General features: G+C 36.9%; 1 protein-coding gene across 1 annotated transcript in view; it reads right to left on the reverse strand.

Moving 5' to 3' along the window:
- Positions 1-2,948: 2,948 nt before the first annotated feature.
- LOC123551790 (uncharacterized) overlaps positions 2,949-20,245 on the reverse strand; it is a 53,291-nt gene continuing 35,994 nt past the window's right edge. Inside the window, exons 10-12 of the mRNA XM_045340985.2 lie at positions 18,467-18,544; positions 14,519-14,691; positions 2,949-11,962 (exon numbers count right to left, since the gene is read on the reverse strand). Of these exons, the coding sequence (XP_045196920.2) occupies positions 11,103-11,962; positions 14,519-14,691; positions 18,467-18,544 (1,111 nt within the window). The 3' untranslated portion in view covers positions 2,949-11,102. The remainder of the gene's footprint in view (positions 11,963-14,518; positions 14,692-18,466; positions 18,545-20,245) is intronic.

Genomic DNA, 20,245 nt, shown 5'->3' on the forward strand with positions numbered 1-20,245 from the left:
ATCTAACAAGAGCACCGCCTTGCGGGTGCTGACGCTCATCTGATTTTTTTTGTGTAATAGAAATATTGTCCTACCCATGATTTTCTAAGTCTAAAAAGGGCCATCATTCTTGCAAAAAGCAGGATAGAGTTATGTTTCTTAATGTTCAGTGTCCACTTATGATGGTGAAAAACTGTTGCAAGTTTTAAAGCAATAGCTTTGATAGTTTATGAGAAAAGTTGACTTAAACATAATACTCAACCAAGAAAATGATTTTCTAAGTCCAAACGGGGCAATAATTATTGCAAAAAGCCGGATGGAGTTATGTTGCTTGCTGTACAGGGTCAGCTTATGATGGTGAACAAGTGTTGCAAGTTTTAAAGCAATAGCTTTGATAGTTTAGGATAAAAGCTGACCTAAACATAAAACTTAACCATAAAAAAAAAAGTTTCTAAGTCCAAAAGGGGCAATAAATCTTGCAAAAAGCAAGATGGAGTTATGTTTCTTGATGTACAGGGTCTGCTTATGATGGTGAACAAGTATTCCAAGTTTCAAAGCAATAGCTTTGATAGTTTAGGAGAAAAGTTGACCTAAACATAAAACTTAACCAAGAAATCTGATATTTTCTAAGTCCAAAAGGGGCCATAAATCTTGCAAAAAGCAGGATGGAGTTATGTTTCTTGCTGTACAGGGTCAACTTATGATGGTGAACAAGTGTTGCAAGTTTTAAAGCAATAGCTTTGATAGTTTAGGATAAAAGCTGACCTAAACATAAAACTTAACCATAAAAAAAAAGTTTCTAAGTCCAAAAGGGGCAATAAATCTTGCAAAAAGCAAGACGGAGTTATGTTTCTTGATGTACAGGGTCTGCTTATGATGGTGAACAAGTATTCCAAGTTTCAAAGCAATAGCTTTGATAGTTTAGGAGAAAAGTTGACCTAAACATAAAACTTAACCAAGAAATCTGATATTTTCTAAGTACAAAAGGGGCCATAAATCTTGCAAAAAGCAAGATGGAGTTATGTTTCTTGATGTACAGGGTCTGCTTATGATGGTGAACAAGTATTCCAAGTTTCAAAGCAATAGCTTTGATAGTTTAGGAGAAAAGTTGACCTAAACATAAAACTTAACCAAGAAATCTGGTATTTTCTAAGTACAAAAGGGGCCATAAATCTTGCAAAAAGCGAGATGGAGTTCTGTTTCTTGCTATACAGGGTCAGCTTATGATGGTGAACAAGTATTCCAAGTTTCAAAGCAATAGCTTTGATAGTTTAGGAGAAAAGTTGACCTAAACATAAAACTTAACCAGGCAACGCCGACGCAGACGCCGACGCCGACGCCGACAACCGCTCAAGTGATGACAATAACTCATCATTTTTTTTCAAAAAATCAGATGAGCTAAAAAGGAAACAAATTCTTACCTGATAAATTCTATGCAACCTTGCTATATACTACGATAGTTAGTTATGGACATCAGGAATTCTAACTGACCAATTAGAGTTGTGTTTTTGGGTATCTGCCAGTTTCTACTTCGGTAAATCAAAAGCATTTTTACAATGAACATCATTATATATAACTCAGCAGAAAATAACAGAACCAGAATATGCCGATATGTATAACTAGTCACTTCTTTAAGGTTTGGTGGAAATCCACCAAATTATAAAAGAGAAGTGGCTAAACCTTTGATGAATCAAGGGCCATTACCGTACTCTGCTGAACAAGGAGCTGCATTCAATAAACGCTTGATGCCCCTGGTGGCATCCTTGTCGATACAAAGCAACCCAAGTCTAAAACCAGGTCATGGTCAAGGTCAAACTGAGGTCAGGTGAAGTTTGAAGATGAGGAATGGTCACAGTTTCCATCTGTATTAGTATCAATTCATTCTTGTAAGCGGTATTGATGCTAGACGAAACGGTCCCATTTGGTTAACCAAGAGATGGCCCATATAAAGCAACCTAAGTCCAAAATGAGGTCAAGGTCAAGGTCAAACTGAGGTCAGGTGAAGTTTGAAGATGAGGAATGGTCACAGGTTACATCTGTATTAGTATCAATTCATTCTTGTAAGCAGTATTGATGCTAGACGAAACAGTCCCATTTGGTTAACCAAGAGATGACCAATACAAAGCAACCTGTCCAAAACGAGGTCAAGGTCAAGGTCAAACTGAGGTCAGGTGATGTTTGAAGATGAGGAATGGTCACAGGTTACATCTGCATTAGTATCAAGTCATTCTAGTAAGGGGTATTGATGCTAGACGAAACGGTCCCATTTGGTTAACCTCGGACAGACGGACAACAAGCGAACGAACGGACGGACAGGACAATCACTATATGCCTCCCGCATCAGTAGATGCCAGGGGTATAAAAATATAGAACCAGAACATGCCCATTATAAGCACAACCAGGCTTGGCACTGATTATTTTTATAAAGTTTGGTTCAATTTCTTCTTGCCGAAACGAAGCAGTTGCCAAAAACATGGTGAAATACAATAAATGAAGACCATTACTCCACTGAAAATCACTGAATTAAGAACATATTGATGATTAGTATAACAAGGCTTGGCAATGATAACTCTTGCAACATTTGAAGGAAATGCGCCAAATAATATATATGTGGCCAAAACATCATAAAATTGGATGAATAAAGGGCCATAACTCTTGCTGAAAATCACTGAACCTGAACACGCCAATTATATGCACAATGAGACTTGGCACTGATCACTCCAGTAAGATGTGGTAATATAAGAGAAGTGGCCAAATATTATAAGATTTGACAAATCAAGTGCCATAACTCCATTGAAAATTATCAAAAGAGAAAATGCCGATGTTATGCACAACTAGGCTTGTACCAAGTTTCACGCAAAACGTCTTGTACTTTTAAAAGTTATCACAAGATCCCACAGAGAGGGTCAAGTCATAAGTCCACTACTGGCGAAACACTGGTAGGGGATTAAAAACAAGACAGAAAGATATTCATATTGTACAGTATTTTATTCATCTCTTTCCGAGACATAAACAAGCACCATATCCCTGCCCTAAATGCAAATATTTACATCAATAAACAACATGATATTACAGTCAATAACTTCTAACAACTATATCAAACAAGAGATAACTAGAGCTGTCACAGAAGTGACAATTATACCCCCACAATACGGCCTTGTCACAAAAGTAAGCCAATGTCAAAGTCGAACTTGTCCTATATTTGATGATGTTACACCTGTGTATCAAAAATAATTTAAATCTGTAAACCATGCAAGGAAAGTTCTACTGTTCTGGGTCAATGTGACCTCAAAATCAATAGGGGTCATCTGCTAGTCATGACTGACTTTCAACTTTCATAATCCTAAGCCCAAGCATTCTCAACTTATAGTCCAGAAACGGTTATACTGTTCCAGATAACTGTGACCATGACCTCTGACCTCAAAATCAATAGGGGTCATCAGATCTGCTGGTCATAACCAACATCCCTATCAACTTTCATGATCCTAGGCCCAAACGTTCTCAAGTTATCATCTGGAAAATGTTTAACTGTTCCAGGTCATTGTGACCTTGACCTTTGACCTAGTGACCTCAAAGACTAACTTTACTTCTATTTTATGATGTTACACCTGTGTACCAAAATTTATGATCCTAGGCCCAAGCGTTTCAAGTTTCATCTGGAGATTGTTTAACTGTTCCGGGTCATTGTGACCTTGACCTTTGATCTACTAACCTCGAAGTCGAACTTGACCTGTATTTTATGATGTTACACCTGTGTTCCAAAAATTATTTAAATCTGTCAAGCCTTTCACGAGTTTTTGTCCGAAAACCATGAAAACAATTGGACTGACCGACAAGCTCACTCCTATATACCCCCAAACTTCCGTTTGTGGTGGGTAGAACTAGCTCATGAGAAAGGACACATAGTAAATTATTTGGCTAAAGTATCAAGACAGTTGCCCCTGCTTTTTCTATAATCGAGAGATCAATCTTCAAAGCAAGCATGAGGCATAGTACCAGATATAAGCAAAAATACATCAAAAATAGTCCAATGACCATCATGCCCATTTATAAATGCAATATTTTGTTCAAAACATCATTTTTTCAGTAATCAAGCACACAAATCATTTGCCTCATTGCTGCAACCAGACAAGTATGAATATCCCAAATACCTTATTGGTTAAAACAAAGATGTTTCAATATCAAAAGCATTTTTTCTTATTATGTGTCTTCTTTATTTCTCAATTACTGCCCCCATTTTACTGTCAACTTTATTGTTACCTGCCCAATACCTGGTAATACCTACCCAAGGTCTATGTCTACAAAAAAAGCATTTACAATACTGTTTTTGTTTGTTCTGTAGTGGTTTGGTGCCCTTAATGTCCCAAAATTTCTGAGCTTTCTTGAGATGTTTTTTCCACCTTCTGGAAACACTACCCCTACAAGAAGCAATATATTTAAACTTTCAAACAATGTACACAAGAACAAAATTTCAGCAGACCATTAGAAAGCTTCTCATTTTCCACAACAAGGAGACAGCAACTTTCTAGTGCACTGCTATATATTTTCAATGAAATTACTGACCTTTTAAACAAGAGCTGAACGTAAGACAGCGCGCATGACTTTTCTCTGCGCTTGACTCTGAATTAGAGCTTTGCCAGTAAAAAAATTCCAAGTTAAAAAGAGATAACTCTGTCAAAATTCAAATCAGAGTTATAGGAATTGTGTCTCCTGGTGTAGACTTTGACAAAAAATTCTAAGTTAAAAAGGGGCATAATTCTGTCAAAATTTAAATCAGAGTTATGGGAACTGTGTCTCCTTGTGTAAACTTTGATAGTAAATAACTATTTTAAGTTTTAAATCAAAAGCTTTGATAGTAACAGAGATATTTAACTTTATCAAAAACTTTAACAAAAAATTCTAAGTTAAAAAGGGGCATAACTCTGTCAAAATTCAATCAGAGTTATGGGAATTGTGTCTCCTGGTGTAGACTTTGATAGTAAATAACTATTTTGAGTTTCAAGTCAAAAGCTTAAAAGTAAGAGATATTTGACTTTGTCAAAGATTTTAACAAAAAATTCTAAGTTAAAAAGGGGCATAATTCTGACAAAATTCAAAACAGAGTTATGGGGATTGTTTTTCCTGGTGTAGACTTTGATGGAAAATAAATACTTAAAGTTTCAAGTCAATAGCTTTGATAGTAACAGAGATATTTGACTTTATCAAAAACCTTAACAAAAAATTCTAAGTTAAAAAGGGGCATAATTCTGTCAAAATTCAAATCAGAGTTATGGGGATTGTTTCTCCTGGTGAGGACTTTGATAGTAAATAACTATTATAAGTTTCAAGTCAATAGCTTTGATAGTAACAGAGATATTTGACTTTATCAAAAACTTTAACAAAAAATTCTAAGTTAAAAAGGGGCATAACTCTGTCAAAATTCAATCAGAGTTATGGGAATTGTGTCTCCTGGTGTAGACTTTGATAGTAAATAACTATTTTGAGTTTCAAGTCAAAAAGCTTTAAAAGTAAGAGATATTTTACTTTATCAAAAATTTTAACAAAAAATTCTAAGTTAAAAAGGGGCATAATTCTGACAAAATTCAAAACAGAGTTATGGGGATTGTTTTTCCTGGTGTAGACTTTGATGGTAAATAAGTACTTAAAGTTTCAAGTCAATAGCTTTGATAGTAACAGAGATATTTGACTTTATCAAAAACTTTAACCAAAAATTCTAAGTTAAAAAGGGGCATAATTCTGTCAAAATTCAAACCAGAGTTATGGGGATTGTTTCTCCTGGTGAGGACTTTGATAGTAAATAACTATTTTAAGTTTCAAGTCAATAGCTTTGATAGTAACAGAGGTATTTGACTTTATCAAAAACTTTAACCAACGACAACGGCATCACCCGGGCGAATGCAATAGCTCTACTTTTTCTTCGAAAAGTCGAGCTAAAAATAAATTAGCACTATGAAATTCAACAATGCAAAATTTTATCAATTCTTTGAGGAACACAATTTGCAACTTTGATCAAACAAAAAAAATCTTAATTGCAACAAGGCAGTCTGAAAGGCAGCTAAATCCCCCACCACTGTTATGGAAAGTGAAAGGGTAAACCTTTGACCTTTAGCTGTGACCCTGACCTTGAACTGATACGGCTGACTCATGAATTCTGCACAACATCTTGATGAAGTGATCATTTGACCCAAGTTTCATGAAAATCCTTCAAACCTTTGACCTTGAGTTGTGACCTTGACCTTGAGTTGACATGGCTGACTCATGAGCTCTTGATGAGGTGATCATTCGACCAAAGTTTGATGAAAATCCTTCAAGGGGTTTAGGAGATAGAGTGGACACCTTTGACCCTAAGCTGTGACCTTGACCTTGAGCCAGCATGGCTGACTCGTAAGTTCTGCATATCGTTTTGATAAGGTGGTCATTTGACCCAAGTTTTATAAAATTCCTTGAAGGAGTTTAGGAGATATAGAGCGGACACAAACTGGAAGGCTAAAACCTTTGACTCTCAGTTGTGACCTTGACCTTAAGCTGGCATGGCTGACTCATGAGTTCTGCACATCGTCTTGATGAGGTGATTATTTGACCAAAGTTTGATGAAAGCCTTCAAGGGGTTTAGGAGGTATAGCGCGGACACAAAATGGAAGGCTCAAACCTTTGACCTGGAGTTGTGACCTTGACCTTGAGCCGGCATGGCTGACTCATGGGTTCTGCACATCGTCTTGATGAGGTGATCATTTGACCAAAGTTTCATGAAAATCCCTCAAGGGGTTAAGGATATATGGAGCGGACACGAAAGTGTTACGGACAGATGGACGAAAGGATGGACGGAGACCATTCCTATAACACCCCACCACTTGTGGCGCGGGATTAAAAATGTCACAACAAATGTTTCAAAACATGTAACAATTAGAGCTATCATTAGATGTGATTAATACCCCAGGACTACACCTTGATACAGGGCAAATAAAATGTGATCATGACCTTTGACCTTCAAGTGGGACCTGTATCTTGAACCTAATGACATTATGCACTCCGCATGTCCTCATGATGAGGTTAACAATAATTGTTATTAGTGTTATGAAATTCCTCCCAGTGGTTGTGAAGATACGGAGCAGAAACAAGTTTGAGCTCATTGATCTGGACCTACATGTAAGTGTGACCTTCACCCTAGACCTAGTGACCTGGGTTGTGCACTCACCACTGTGTTATGATGAGGTAAATATTTTAGGTTAGTTTCCAAGCAGTTAAGAAGATGTAGAGTGGACACAAAGTTATTTGATATTTGACCTCCCAACTGTGACCTTGACCATGGATAAAGTGACCTGTGTTATGGTTTACAACTGATGCTAGTTAGATGAAAATCTTCCTGCCATTTAAAAGATATAAAGTGCACACAAATGTAGATGAAGGACAAATGGACAGACCAAGAGACGGATATCTGCAACTCCAACATAGCCTTCTTTGTCTACTTTGAATCTGGGAGTATAATTACCAACAACAATATACCAGAAAACTTTTGACAAATGCAAACCTTTTACATCATATGGCACCGATATAAACAGACAATTAACCTTTAGCCTGCTGGTGGTAAGTGATTCTGCCTTGGTGACCAGTGCAGACCAAGATCAGCCTGCACATCTGTGCAGACTGATCATGGTCTGCTCTATTTGGATCATGGTCTGCACTATTCGCTATTCAGTCAGTAAATTTTCAGTGAACACCCCTTTGATAAACAAGCGGTACTGCCCAAACTGAATGATGGACCAGTCCATTTTAGAAATTTAGCAGGGCCATAGGTTAACGTTACTCATGAAACAGTAAAATTTTCAGAGAAGACCGTAAGTAACCAACATTTTAAATGTTCTTTGCATGTGGTTAATACAAATTTTCTTTCTCTTAAATATCTGCATGAGGAAAAAAATGTTACAAAAGAAGTTGCCCTAATAATCAAAACTGAACATCATAGACAAAAATACTAAAATGTTGGAAAGTCGTAAAATCTACCAAAACAACATAAAATACCATAAATAAGCAAAAACTCTAACAATGAAATTAACTATCCTATGATATATACAGGTGTTTCAACAGCAAAATTTTACATTTCACACACATTAAAGAAGTGAGTGTAGTTATTAATCAAAGAACTAATGGAAACTCAAGGCACAAGACAAAAATCACACATATAACGCTGCCTTAATCATGCGAGATGGAAGGTTCCATAAAATTTATAAACATGAGGGCCATGATGGCCCTAGATTGCTCACCTGAGTACTATTGCTCTTAATGATAAGATCAAGTTTTGACATAGATCACATAGGCACACACTTTAAATATCATCAGGATAGATATTTTCTTGTAACTGTCCCTTTTGACCTATGGGTCACATACTAATCATAGCCAATCTCCATACCAAGTTTGAGGGTCCTTGGCTCAAATGCTGCATTTTTGTACTAGCATGACTATTCCTTACCCTGGAAGACTTAAATAACATTTAAAACCAATCTCATTAGATGCTGCTGAGATATATTCATTTACATAAAGTTAAGGGAGGTAATTTGTCAAAAATTCAGTCAAAAGTTATCTACCCCGATTGTCCGAGTCCATCTGATGGCAAAAATGACATTTCAAATCAGTATCTTCATTGGTTAATGAGATACACCAATTTTAATTTGAAACAAAGGGAAGTAATTTAACATAAAATCAGTCCATAGTTATCTACCCTGATTGTCCCAGTCCAACTAATGACAATAATGAAATTTCAAATAAGTCCTATAAAGACTTAGTAATAGAAAGAGCATTAAAACTCGAGTGTAAATGATTTGTATGAGGGGGCGTAGCCCGAGTATAAATTGTTTACCCGAGAGTTTTAATGTTCTTTCTGTTTTGTATCATAGCTATCCATATATGGTACTTCAGTAGGCGTTCCACACTGCCATATATAGTTTAGTGAGTACTAAAAATCCTTGCTTGACAAATGTGTAAAGCCCAGGTAAAATAAACTACTGCGAGAGCAGAAAATCAATAAAATACACTGCTGTCTGCTGTTCCTATCCAACAGTGCGGTAACTAGCGTGCGGGTATTTAATACCTGCACACTTTTAGTTACCGCACCCTGCACACAGTGTATACAATTTACCTGCACCAAATTTGTTAAGAAAAAACACAAAGCTATGATACAACTGAAAATAAATCCATTTTTATTAAAATCAGGGGAGGTAATCATGCATTGGTATATGCATGTAGAAGATACAGAGTACAAGCCTTTACAACAATATATTAGAAAAGTAAGTTAAAGCAGAAATTTCTTACCATGGAAGACATAAATAATGTTTAGAACCAATCTCATTAGAAGCTGCTAGGTATATTCATTTACATAAAAGATAAAGGGAAGTAATTTGTCATAAAATCAGTCAATATGTATCTTCACTGAATGTCCAAGTCCATCTGATGGCATAAACAAAATTTCACATCAGTATTTTCATTAGTGATGGAGATATACCCATTCTAATTTGAAATAAAAGGAGGTAATTTGACATAAAATCAGTCCATAATTATCTACCCTGATTGTCTGAGTCCAACTAATGACAATAATGAAATTTCAAATGAGTCCTGTAAGTACTTACTGATAAAAATTCATTTTGATTAAAATCAGGGGAGGTAACCGGATATAAAATAACTCCAGAACTTATAACTGGATCTGACAGATTCATCACGGAATCCAAAATTTATTGTTGTTGAAGATATTTTGCAAGTTTGTATCAAATCAAACGATAAATGAAGTCTCTATATGACTGCACAAGCCAAAAATAGCAAATTTTGGCCCTTTAAGGGGCCATAACTCTGGAACCCATGATGGGAACTGGCCAGTTTTCAAAAGGAACTAAGATATTATGCCAATACAAGTTGTGTGCAAGTTTGATTAAAGTTGATTGCAAAATGTTGTCTCTATCGTGTTTACAAGCAATAGCAAATTTTGGCCCTTTAAGGGGCCATAACTCTGAAACTCATGATGGGATCCGGCCAGTTTTCGAACGGAACCGAGATATTATGCCAATACAAGTTGTGTGCAAGTTTGATTAAAGTTGATTGCAAAATGTGGTCTCTTAACATGTTCACAAGCCAAAAATGGCTAATTTTGGCCCTTTATGGGGCCGTAACTCTGGAACCCATGATGGGATTTTGCCAGTTTTCGAAAGGAACCAAGATATTATGCCAATACAAGTTGTGTGCAAGTTTGATTAAGGCTGATTGCAAAATGTTTCTCTATCGTGTTCACAAGCCAAAAAAAGCAAATTTTGGCCCTTTAAGGGGCCATAACTCTGGAACCCATGATGGGATCTGGTCAGTTTTCGAAAGGAACCGAGATATTATGCCCATACAAGTCAAGTGCAAGTTTGATTGAAATCAAATACAAAATGTGGTCTCCATCTTGTTCACGGACGGACAGACGGACGACGGGTGATCACAAAAGCTCACCCTGTCACTATGTGACAGATGAGCTAAAAATAGTTCCTGAGAATATAGTTGTGACAACAACTTTCATTTTAATACTGTTTTTTAAACATTCCGAGATCATTTAATATACACTATACCATTACCCACAAACTGTTCATAGAATTTAGTATTGTACCAAAAATGTCAAACCCCATCATTTCGTGTTACTCAAGTGTCTTTAGCACTACAGCTCACGTCATAGCTTCTAAGCTCTAACTTTCCCCATGAAGGCATCCTGCAAAATCAGTACATGGAAAGAGAAATTCTAATTTCATACCTATGCAGGCATGACCACCAGAAATTATTAACATACATACATACATACATAAAACCATACCAGGAGATACTAAAGTCACAGAATTTTTTACAGCTTATGTTAATGGCGATAATGGGTCACAATCCCAATTGGATTCCCAATGGCACAGTAGAAGCCAACTGCAAAACAATATTTAACAAACAAAATAAACTGTTAATTCTGATCATAGTTTGAAAATGCTGGAGAGTTTACCTAAGGTCTTCTATTCTTAATTTAGGTTCATTCACACTATTTTTATTGAAAATCTGATCACATCCTTTTAACATCCAGCAGATATATAAGGATGATCCGTACACAGTAATAATAACATATTTTTTCACCACACACTACCAGCAGGTAGACCGGAAGCCGGTATCTCATCAGTAACTTCAACTATATTTCTACCTTCTCCAATCACTGCATCTTCAATAAGGCTTAATACATTGTTATCATTAGGTAGATTTCCATTTATTTCATCCAATGATTCTTTAATGATCTGATCAGAGTTGTAACTAAACCCAACAGCAAATGTATCACTTATAGATCTCTTTGCAGATTTAACTTTACTGTTCACACCAAGCTCTTCACTACAACCATTGTGGATTCCATTCATTAATGTGTGAGAGTTATTCTTCTTGTTTTTAGCATTTTTATCTTCTGACACTTCAATATTCTCATTCTGATTTCCCTTTGATGGAGAATCTTTAGCAATGAGGTCAGAGTGATAGTTAAACCCTATTGCCAACTGATCACGTGCCAACCTTCTCGGAGTTGTGATCACACCTGGAATTAAAACTTCTCCTGTTTCTGTTTTAGGTGACTCTTTTATCAACTGTTCAGCTAGGTAATTAAAGCTTACGGCAAGTTGTTCTGGGCGTTCACGTGGCTGTGGAAGTGTATCAAGTGGAATTATCTCCCCTCTGACAGTTTTTGGTGACTGCTGAACAACAAGATCAGAATGGTAATTGAATCCAAGAGCCAGCTGTTCAGGTCTGCAACGTGGAGTTCTGCTAACATCAAGTTTAGCCTGTTTGCCATGTTTCCGCGGGGTGCTTATCTTGCCTCCTGATGTGACATCATCTATAACCTCCATAATGGCTGATTCCGACAGACCGTCACTAATCGCCATCTTCATTGCCTCCTGGATAACTTGTTCTGTGTAGTCTGTGACCAATTCATCTACATTCCCAGGTTTTCCTGCAGTGAATAGAATGATCATTTATATTTCAATAAATCTTAACTAGTATGTGCTGAACAGATGGAATTAGGCCAAAGCCCAAGTAAACATGAAATGAAACTGTGTTTCTAGAATGCTTCTAGAATACTGGAAGTCTTTTACCAGAAACTGCTTTTTATGACTTTATTCAGTATTTATCACTCTTTGAAATATTTGCACTACCTGAAACTTTTTGGAAAAAAGACAAACATACTTTTTTATTACATACTTGCCATTTTTTATGTATCAGAAATGCAATGTTTGGTTCAGCTTCAACAATGGCACGCCTGTATATGTTTAAAATGAGTTTTAACTTTTAACACGCATTAACAATGAATGTGTTTTTGGCAGTGTATTGAAAATTTAAACAAGAGGGCTATGATGGACTTGCATCACTCACCTGTTTTACACCACTAACTGTCTTGCTTTAACAGTTTTTGTTTTTTCTATTTAACATCACACCAACATAACTTTCAAATGGCTACTTTCCTGCTTTGATTTTGGAGGAAGATCCCAGGTGTCCCTCCATGCATTATTCATTATTACATCACGGGCGGGCACCTGGGAAGAACCAACAACCTTCAGTAAGACGGCTGGATGGCTTCCTCACATGAACAATTCAACACCCTGAGTGAGGCTCGAAACCGAAGTGGTAGTAAGCAGCAAGTAAACAGATTAAATTGAAAGATATGCAAGGAAAATGTCAGTGAATTATATCAAAATAGTGCCAGTGTTTGCCGACTACAAAACTGTAAAAGCTTCTACAAAATATATACAGGTGTGACGTCGGAAATTGTGTGTGTGTGTGCGCATGTGTGTATGTGTGTATTCTAGTTCAGATCTCCAGATGCTATCTTTTTACAGTTAATAGATAGTTTTACTTTAATAGAAAGTTTTATTTCAACTGGACGACAAATGTAGAAGTTTTTTTTTTGCACAAGACAGATGGACACTGAGGAGGATGGATAGACAGTCAAAATACTGTAAGCCTTCTGGGTCTTTCATAGCTAAAGAATAAAAATGCCTCCCAATTTTGGGAATAAAAATATTTAGCTACCATAAACAAAAGTTTCAACTCAACCCCGAATCATGTTTGACACGACTGATTATGCCTTTGCGACCAGTGTAGATCGTGATCTGCACTGTTCGCCATTCAGTCAGTACCTTTTTGGTAAGCACCCCTTATAACAGGTAAAAAACTGAAAGATGGACAAGTTCATTATAGAAATTTAGAAGGATAAGGGTTAATCCCCTCATTATTGTCCCTAATGTAGACTAGAATGCGTCTGTAGGACACAGGGTGTGCCCGCCCACTGGTACATTTGTCACAAATAAGAGGAAATTATTCAAATGTTTGCAGTCTTAACAGGGTATAGCCTCAAAAAAAAATTATGAAATGGATTCATTATTCTGTACCATATATTTTTTGAGCTATGAGCATCACAAACAAAAAATCCACTATTTTCGCTATTTCAAGGGCCATAACTCTGTAATAAACCCTAAAATTCTCAAGAAGAATGCCAAGAGTGCAAGGTCACATTATGATAGACTCAAGCGAGGTTTCATGAATTTACATTAAATACTTTTTGAGTGAGGCACGTAATTAAGTAAATGTGCATTTTTTTACTATTTCAGGGGCCATTACTCTAGAAATAGGGGGCGGACCCAGATGAAAAATAGGTGCGCAAGTTCGTATCATGATTAAGATTCATGCAAGGTTTCATGAATCTATATCAAATACTTTTTGAGCTAGGCGTGTCACAAGATGAAAATGTGCATTTTTGACTATTTCAGGGGCCATAACTCTAGACATAGGGGGCGGACCCAGATGAAAATCGGAGGTGCGCAAGTTTGTATCATGATTAAGCCTCATGCAAAGTTTCATGAATCTATATCAAATACATTTTGAGCTAGGCATGTCACAAAGTAAAAATGTGCATTTTTGACTATTTCAGGGGCCATAACTCTAAAAATAGGGGGCGGAGCTAGACAAAGAATAGGAGATGCGCAAGTTTATACCATGATAAAGACTCGTGCAAGGTTTCATCAATTTATATCAAACACTTCTTGAGCTAGGCATGTCACAAGGTGAAACTGTGCATTTTTACTATTTCAGGGGCCATAACTCTAGAAATAGGGGGCAGACCCAGATGAAAACTAGAATGTGCGCAAGTTCATATCATGATTAAGACTCATGCAAGGTTTCATGAATCTATATCAAATACTTTTTGAGCTAAGCGTGTCACAAGGTGAAAATGTGCATTTTTGACTATTTCAGGGGCCATAACTCTAAAATTAGGGGGTGGAGCCATATGAAAAAAAGAAGGTGCGGAAGTTCATATCATGACAAAGACTCATGCAAGGTTTCATTAATTTATATCAAATACTTTTTAAGCTAGGCGTGTCACGAACTTTGGACAGACGGAAAGACGGATGCACGGACAAGAGCAAATATATATGCCCCCACCACTCATGGGGGGGGGGGGGGGGGGCACAAAAATCACTGTTGTGTTTATGCTTATTTCTATCTAGCTCACCTGTAATAACATTTGCACCATCCCCATGGTTTCCTGCCGGGCCTTCTGATGATGAAGGTTTTCCTTTGACAGTGTTGCTATTACTGTCACCAGCTGCATTAGCACACACAGTCTGTATGTCCGGGTTCTCCTTCAACCGGAAATCTCGACATATTCCACTAGGATTTTCAAAACTAAGAGAGAAAAAACATTTCTAAAATAATTATTCATTTTTGATATAACATTGAGCTTCACCATGGGAAAACAATAGTGCATTTATGATCAGCATGGATCCAGACCAGCCTGCGCATCCACACAGTCTGGTCAGGATCCATGCTGTTCACTTTCAAAGCCTTCTGCAATTAGAGAAACCGTTAGCGAACAGCATGGATCGTGACCAGACTGTGCGGATGCGCATTCTGGTCTGGATCCATGCTGGTCGCAAATGCACTGTGTTGGGTATTCTTATGGTGTGGCTCGTATCTTTAATTGCTCTCATCTGTCAGATCTGAAACATTTTTGAATACTGTTAAGGCAGATGAAACTAGAGATGCTTTTGAGAAAAGCGCATGTCTCCCACAACTGCCCCTATGAACAAGAGCTGTCCGTAAGACAGCCAAGCTCGACTATTCGAAATATTGTCCCAGAAGCAGGAAAATATTACCCAAAAAGGTTAAATATCAAAAGGGGGAATAATTTGACCAAAATGCATATCAGTTATGGGACTTGCTGCTATCAACTAGTTTTATAACCCCGAAGGCACATGTGAAGTTTCAATTCAATATCTGCATTAGTTTTGGAGATAGAAACTTGCATGTAAAACTTTAAACAGAATTTTCAAAGTCCAAAAGGGGGCATAATTTGCCCAAAATACATGCCAGAGTTATGGGACTTGATCCAGTGAGGTAAGTAATTGATCTAGAAAAAGAAAATATAAGTTTCAAATCTATATGCCTTTAAGTAATAGCTGTATGTACTTGCACGCAAAACTTTAACCAGAATTTGCTAAGTCCAAAAGGGGACATAATTTGGCCAAAATGAAGGTCAGAGTTATGGGACTTGCTGCTATCAACTAGATTTATAACCCCGAAGACACATGTGAAGTTTCAAATCACTATCTGCACTGGTTTTAGAGATAATAACTTGCATGTAAAACTTTAACCAAAATTTTCTAAGTCTAAAAGGGGGCATAATTTGCTCAAAAAACATGTCAGAGTAATGGGACCTAACCCAGTGAGGTTGGTAATTGATCTAGAAAAAGAAAAAATAAGTTTCAAATCTATATGCCTTTTAGAAATAGCTGTATGTACTTGCACGCAAAACTTTAACCAGAATTTTCTATGTCCAAAAGGGGGCATAATTTGGCCAAAATGAAGGTCAGAGTTATGGGACTTGCTGCTATCAACTAGATTTATAACCCCGAAGACACATGTGAAGTTTCAAATCAATATCTGCATTAGTTTTGGAGATAGTAACTTGCATGTAAAACTTTAACCAAAATTTTCTAAGTCTAAAAGGGGGCATAATTTGCTCAAAATACATGTCAGAGTTATGGGTCTTGACCCAGTGAGGTTGGTAATTGATCTAGAAAAAGAAAAAATAAGTTTCAAATCTATATGCCTTTTAGAAATAGCTGTATGTACTTGCATGCAAAACTTTAACCAGAATTTTCTAAGTCCAAAAGGGGGCATAATTTGGCCAAAATGAAAGTCAGAGTTATGGGACTTGCTGCTATCAACTAGTTTTATAACACCGAAGACACATGTGAAGTTTCAAATCAATATCTGCATTAGTTTTGGAGATAGTAACTTGCATGTAAAACTTTAACCAAAATTTTCTAAGTCCAAAAGGGGGCATAATTTGCTCAAAATACATGTCAGAGTTATGGGACTTGACCCAGAGAGGTTGGTAATTGACCTAGAAAAAGACAAAATAAGTTTCAAAGCTATATGCCTTTAATTGATGGCTGTATGTACTTGCATGCAAAAACTTAACCAAGGTGTGACGCCGACGCCGACGCCAGGGTGAGTAGAATAGCTAGACTATTCTTCGAATAGTCGAGCTAAAAATGTTAGTTTCTCTAGATGTTTTAGATGAGTGGATCCAATTAGATGGTCTGGATGAGTGGATCCAATCAGTACCGTAGATACCCATGTATAATGCGCACCCGTGTATAATGCGCACCCCCGATCTTAGTCCAAAATCCTGCGGGGGGGGGAATCAATTTTTGAGGTGGATGGAAAACGAAAGTAGAGTTTACATGGACACCGGTAATAAATTTTATCTCCGCGGCGGAGAGCAGCATCAGTCTCACAGTACTATCGATTTTTGTTTTCTCGAAAATAAAACCAGTAAATTATTGTTATATTTGTTGTTTTACCTTTTTTAATTCACTATTTTGAATAAATAAATAGCAGCTGATTCAATATTTCGGAATGGTATCTTTCAAAATGACATGAGCTTCTCAATTCAAACTGATAACAAAAGGTGTGATAGTCTTTTTGTCACGATCATAAAGCCAGTAATTACTGGCAATTAACGTGTCACCTCGTGTCAATTATGTTGTTCACAGTTTGATCTCGGTTAAAGATAATTCTCGATCTTTAATTAGTATCATAATTTTTGTGATTTATAAACATTTCTTTCGTCAAAATACTTTTAAATTTATATGAAATTAATTTTGTTTCAAAGAAAAATAAACAATTCGATCTTTTACGGAACGTAACGGCAATCTTAGATTTTAGCGGAGACAGTAAGCGCGGGGAGTAGTTTCCCTTTACCAAAATGGCGAACATCGGTAACAAACTTGTTTTGAAGTAGGAAAATTGTCTATACCTGTATATTATGCGCACCCACGATTCGGGGGTGGTCCCGGGGGTCAAAAAACTGCGCATTATACATGGGTATCTACGGTAATTCAAGGGCCATAAATCCAAAGTGCCTGGGCGGTTTTGGCTAGTTATCGAACTTGGGTAAGGTCTTATGGCCAAACACATTTTGTTCAAGTTTGGTGAAGATCGGATGAGAAATGTTCGACTAAGAGAGCAGACAAGAGTAAACAGATGGATTTTTTCGGTAATTCAAGGGCCGTAACTCTAAAATGCCTGGACCAATTTGGCTAGTTATCGAACTTGGCCGAGGTCTCATGGTCAAACACATCTTGTTCAAGTTTGGTGAAGATTGGATGAGAAATGTTTGATTAAGAGTGCAGACATGAGTAAAAAGGCCAAGTTTCCGATAATTCAAGGGCCGCAACTCCAAAATGCCTGGACCGATTTGGCTAGTTATCGAACTTGGCTGAGGTCTCATGATCAAACACATTTTGTTTAAGTTTGGTGAAGACTGGATGAGAAATATTCGAATTAGAGTGCGGACAAATGTAAAAAGACCGATTTTTGGTAATTCAAGGGCCATAACTCCAAGAAGCCTGGACCGATTTGGCTAGTTATCGAACTTGGCCAAGGTCTTATGGTCAAACACATTTTGTTCAAGTTAGGTGAAAATCGGATGAGAAATGTTTGACTTAGAGTGCGGACAAGCTTTGTGACAGACACACACACACACAGACACACACACACAGACTGGAGTAAATCAATATGTCTCCCATACCACTGTGTGGTGGGAGACATAATTAGAGCTATCACGGGAAGTGACTAATACCTCTACAATGCTGCTTTTCCACACAGAAAATAAAGTTAAACCTTGTCCAAGAAACCTACGGGAGCATAACATTTAGAAGCCATAACTGACCCTAAACTAATATCATGCACATTTACACTTCATGGTGAAGTTTCAAGTTTTGTATGAAGTTTCAATGGAATTTTTTCAATATGGAGGTAGGGTCTTGACCACAGCAGACTTAAACATAATGTCCAGGTTAAGCTACCAACACCATACCCCCTCCACGATCAAACATATGGACGGGTGATTACAATGTTCCTACATGTATTATGGAATCATGTAAATTACTTCTCATTTGGATTATGTTTGCTCTTCTTGCTTTGTCTGTTCTTCCTGTTTGATTTTACATCTCTATGTGGTAAATTTCTGAAAAAAAAATTCTTTATAATAATCCCAGAAGCTCAAATTTTAAGAACAGCTCGACATTCTGAATTTTTCAGACCACACTGCCCATACATGCCATAATTTTTCAGGACATTTCCGGGATTCGGAGTTAAAATTTCTGGGATTTTTACCTTTTGTCCGGGACATACACCGTGACATTAGTATTCGTCTGTTTCATGCATAAATATCATAAAATTACATGCAGTTTCCGGAGATAAACATTGTTCACTCGCTTAGGAATAATTTGCTGCAAATGTCGTCTAGCTTTCTAAGGGAGGTAAATACGGTAATTCACGTCTATAGTTCGGCACGTGAATTGGTTGCGTTCCCGAGGTGAACAGAATTAGGAGACTTACTACATACGAAGAATTAACCAGGTCATCGTGATTTAGAATCCAGCTTATTTGGTATCATTTTAAAGCTTAAACGTTTGTCTAATCATTAATAAAATGAAATCCTCAAAGGAATAAAATAAATCTTGTAGATAAAATCGATATAAAATATTTCGGGTTGGGTCAATTTTCATGGATCGGTCGGCAAAGGCATTCAATAGTCAAAATTTTAATTTAGAATATGTGTGAAAATCAATTTACATTTTAAAAGATTACAACCTTTTAAAATAGTTATCGTTTAATTGATCGTTTTCAGCCATTTCTTCCATAAAGGCTACATGTAGCTTCACGTCTACGTACTAACAAGAGGACCATGATGGTCCTGAATCACTCACCTCTTCCCACATGACCCAGTTTTGAGTATGACGTCGTTTTTTCTATTATTTGACATAGTGACCTAGTTTTTGAGCTCATGTGACCCAGTTTTGAACTTGACCTAGATATTATCAAGATAAAAATTCTGACCAATTTTCATGAAGATCCATTGAAAAATATGGTCTCTAGAGAGGTCACAAGGTTTTTCTATTATTTGACCTACTGACCTAGTTTTCGAAGGTACGTGACCCTGTTTTGAACTTTACATAGATATCATCAAGGTGAACATTCTCACTAATTTTCATGAAGATCTCATGAAAAATATGGCCTCTAGAGAGGTCACAAGGTTTTTCTATTTTTATACCTACTGGCCTAGTTTTTGACCGCACGTGACCCAGTTTCGAAACTGACCTAGATATCATCAAGGTGAATATTCAGATCAATTTTCATGAAGATCCATTGAAAAATATGGCCTCTAGAGAGGTCAAAAGATTTTAATAATTTTAGACCTACTGACCTAGTTTTTGATAGCAGTTGACCCAGTTTCAAACTTGACCTAGATATCATCAAGATGAACATTCAGACCAATTTTCATACAGATCCCATGAAAAGTATGGCCTCTAGAGAGGTCACAAGGTTTTTTTATTATTTGACCTACTGACCTAGTTTTTTAAGGCACATGACCCAGTTTCAAACTTGACCTAGATATCATCAAGGTGAACATTCTGACCAATTTTTAGGGAGATCCATTCACAAGTATGGCCCTAGAGAGGTCACAAGGTTTTTCTATTTTTAGACCAAACTGACCTAGTTTTTGACCGCACATGACCCTGTTTCGAACTTGACCTAGATATCATCAAGATGAACATTCAGACCAATTTTCATACAGATCCCATGAAAAATATGGCCTTTAGAGGGGTCACAAGTTTTTCTATTATTTGACCTACTGACCTAGTTTTGATGGCACGTGACCCAC

Source organism: Mercenaria mercenaria, chromosome 4 (genome assembly GCF_021730395.1).
Source record: "Mercenaria mercenaria strain notata chromosome 4, MADL_Memer_1, whole genome shotgun sequence".
NCBI classification, from domain to species: domain Eukaryota; kingdom Metazoa; phylum Mollusca; class Bivalvia; order Venerida; family Veneridae; genus Mercenaria; species Mercenaria mercenaria.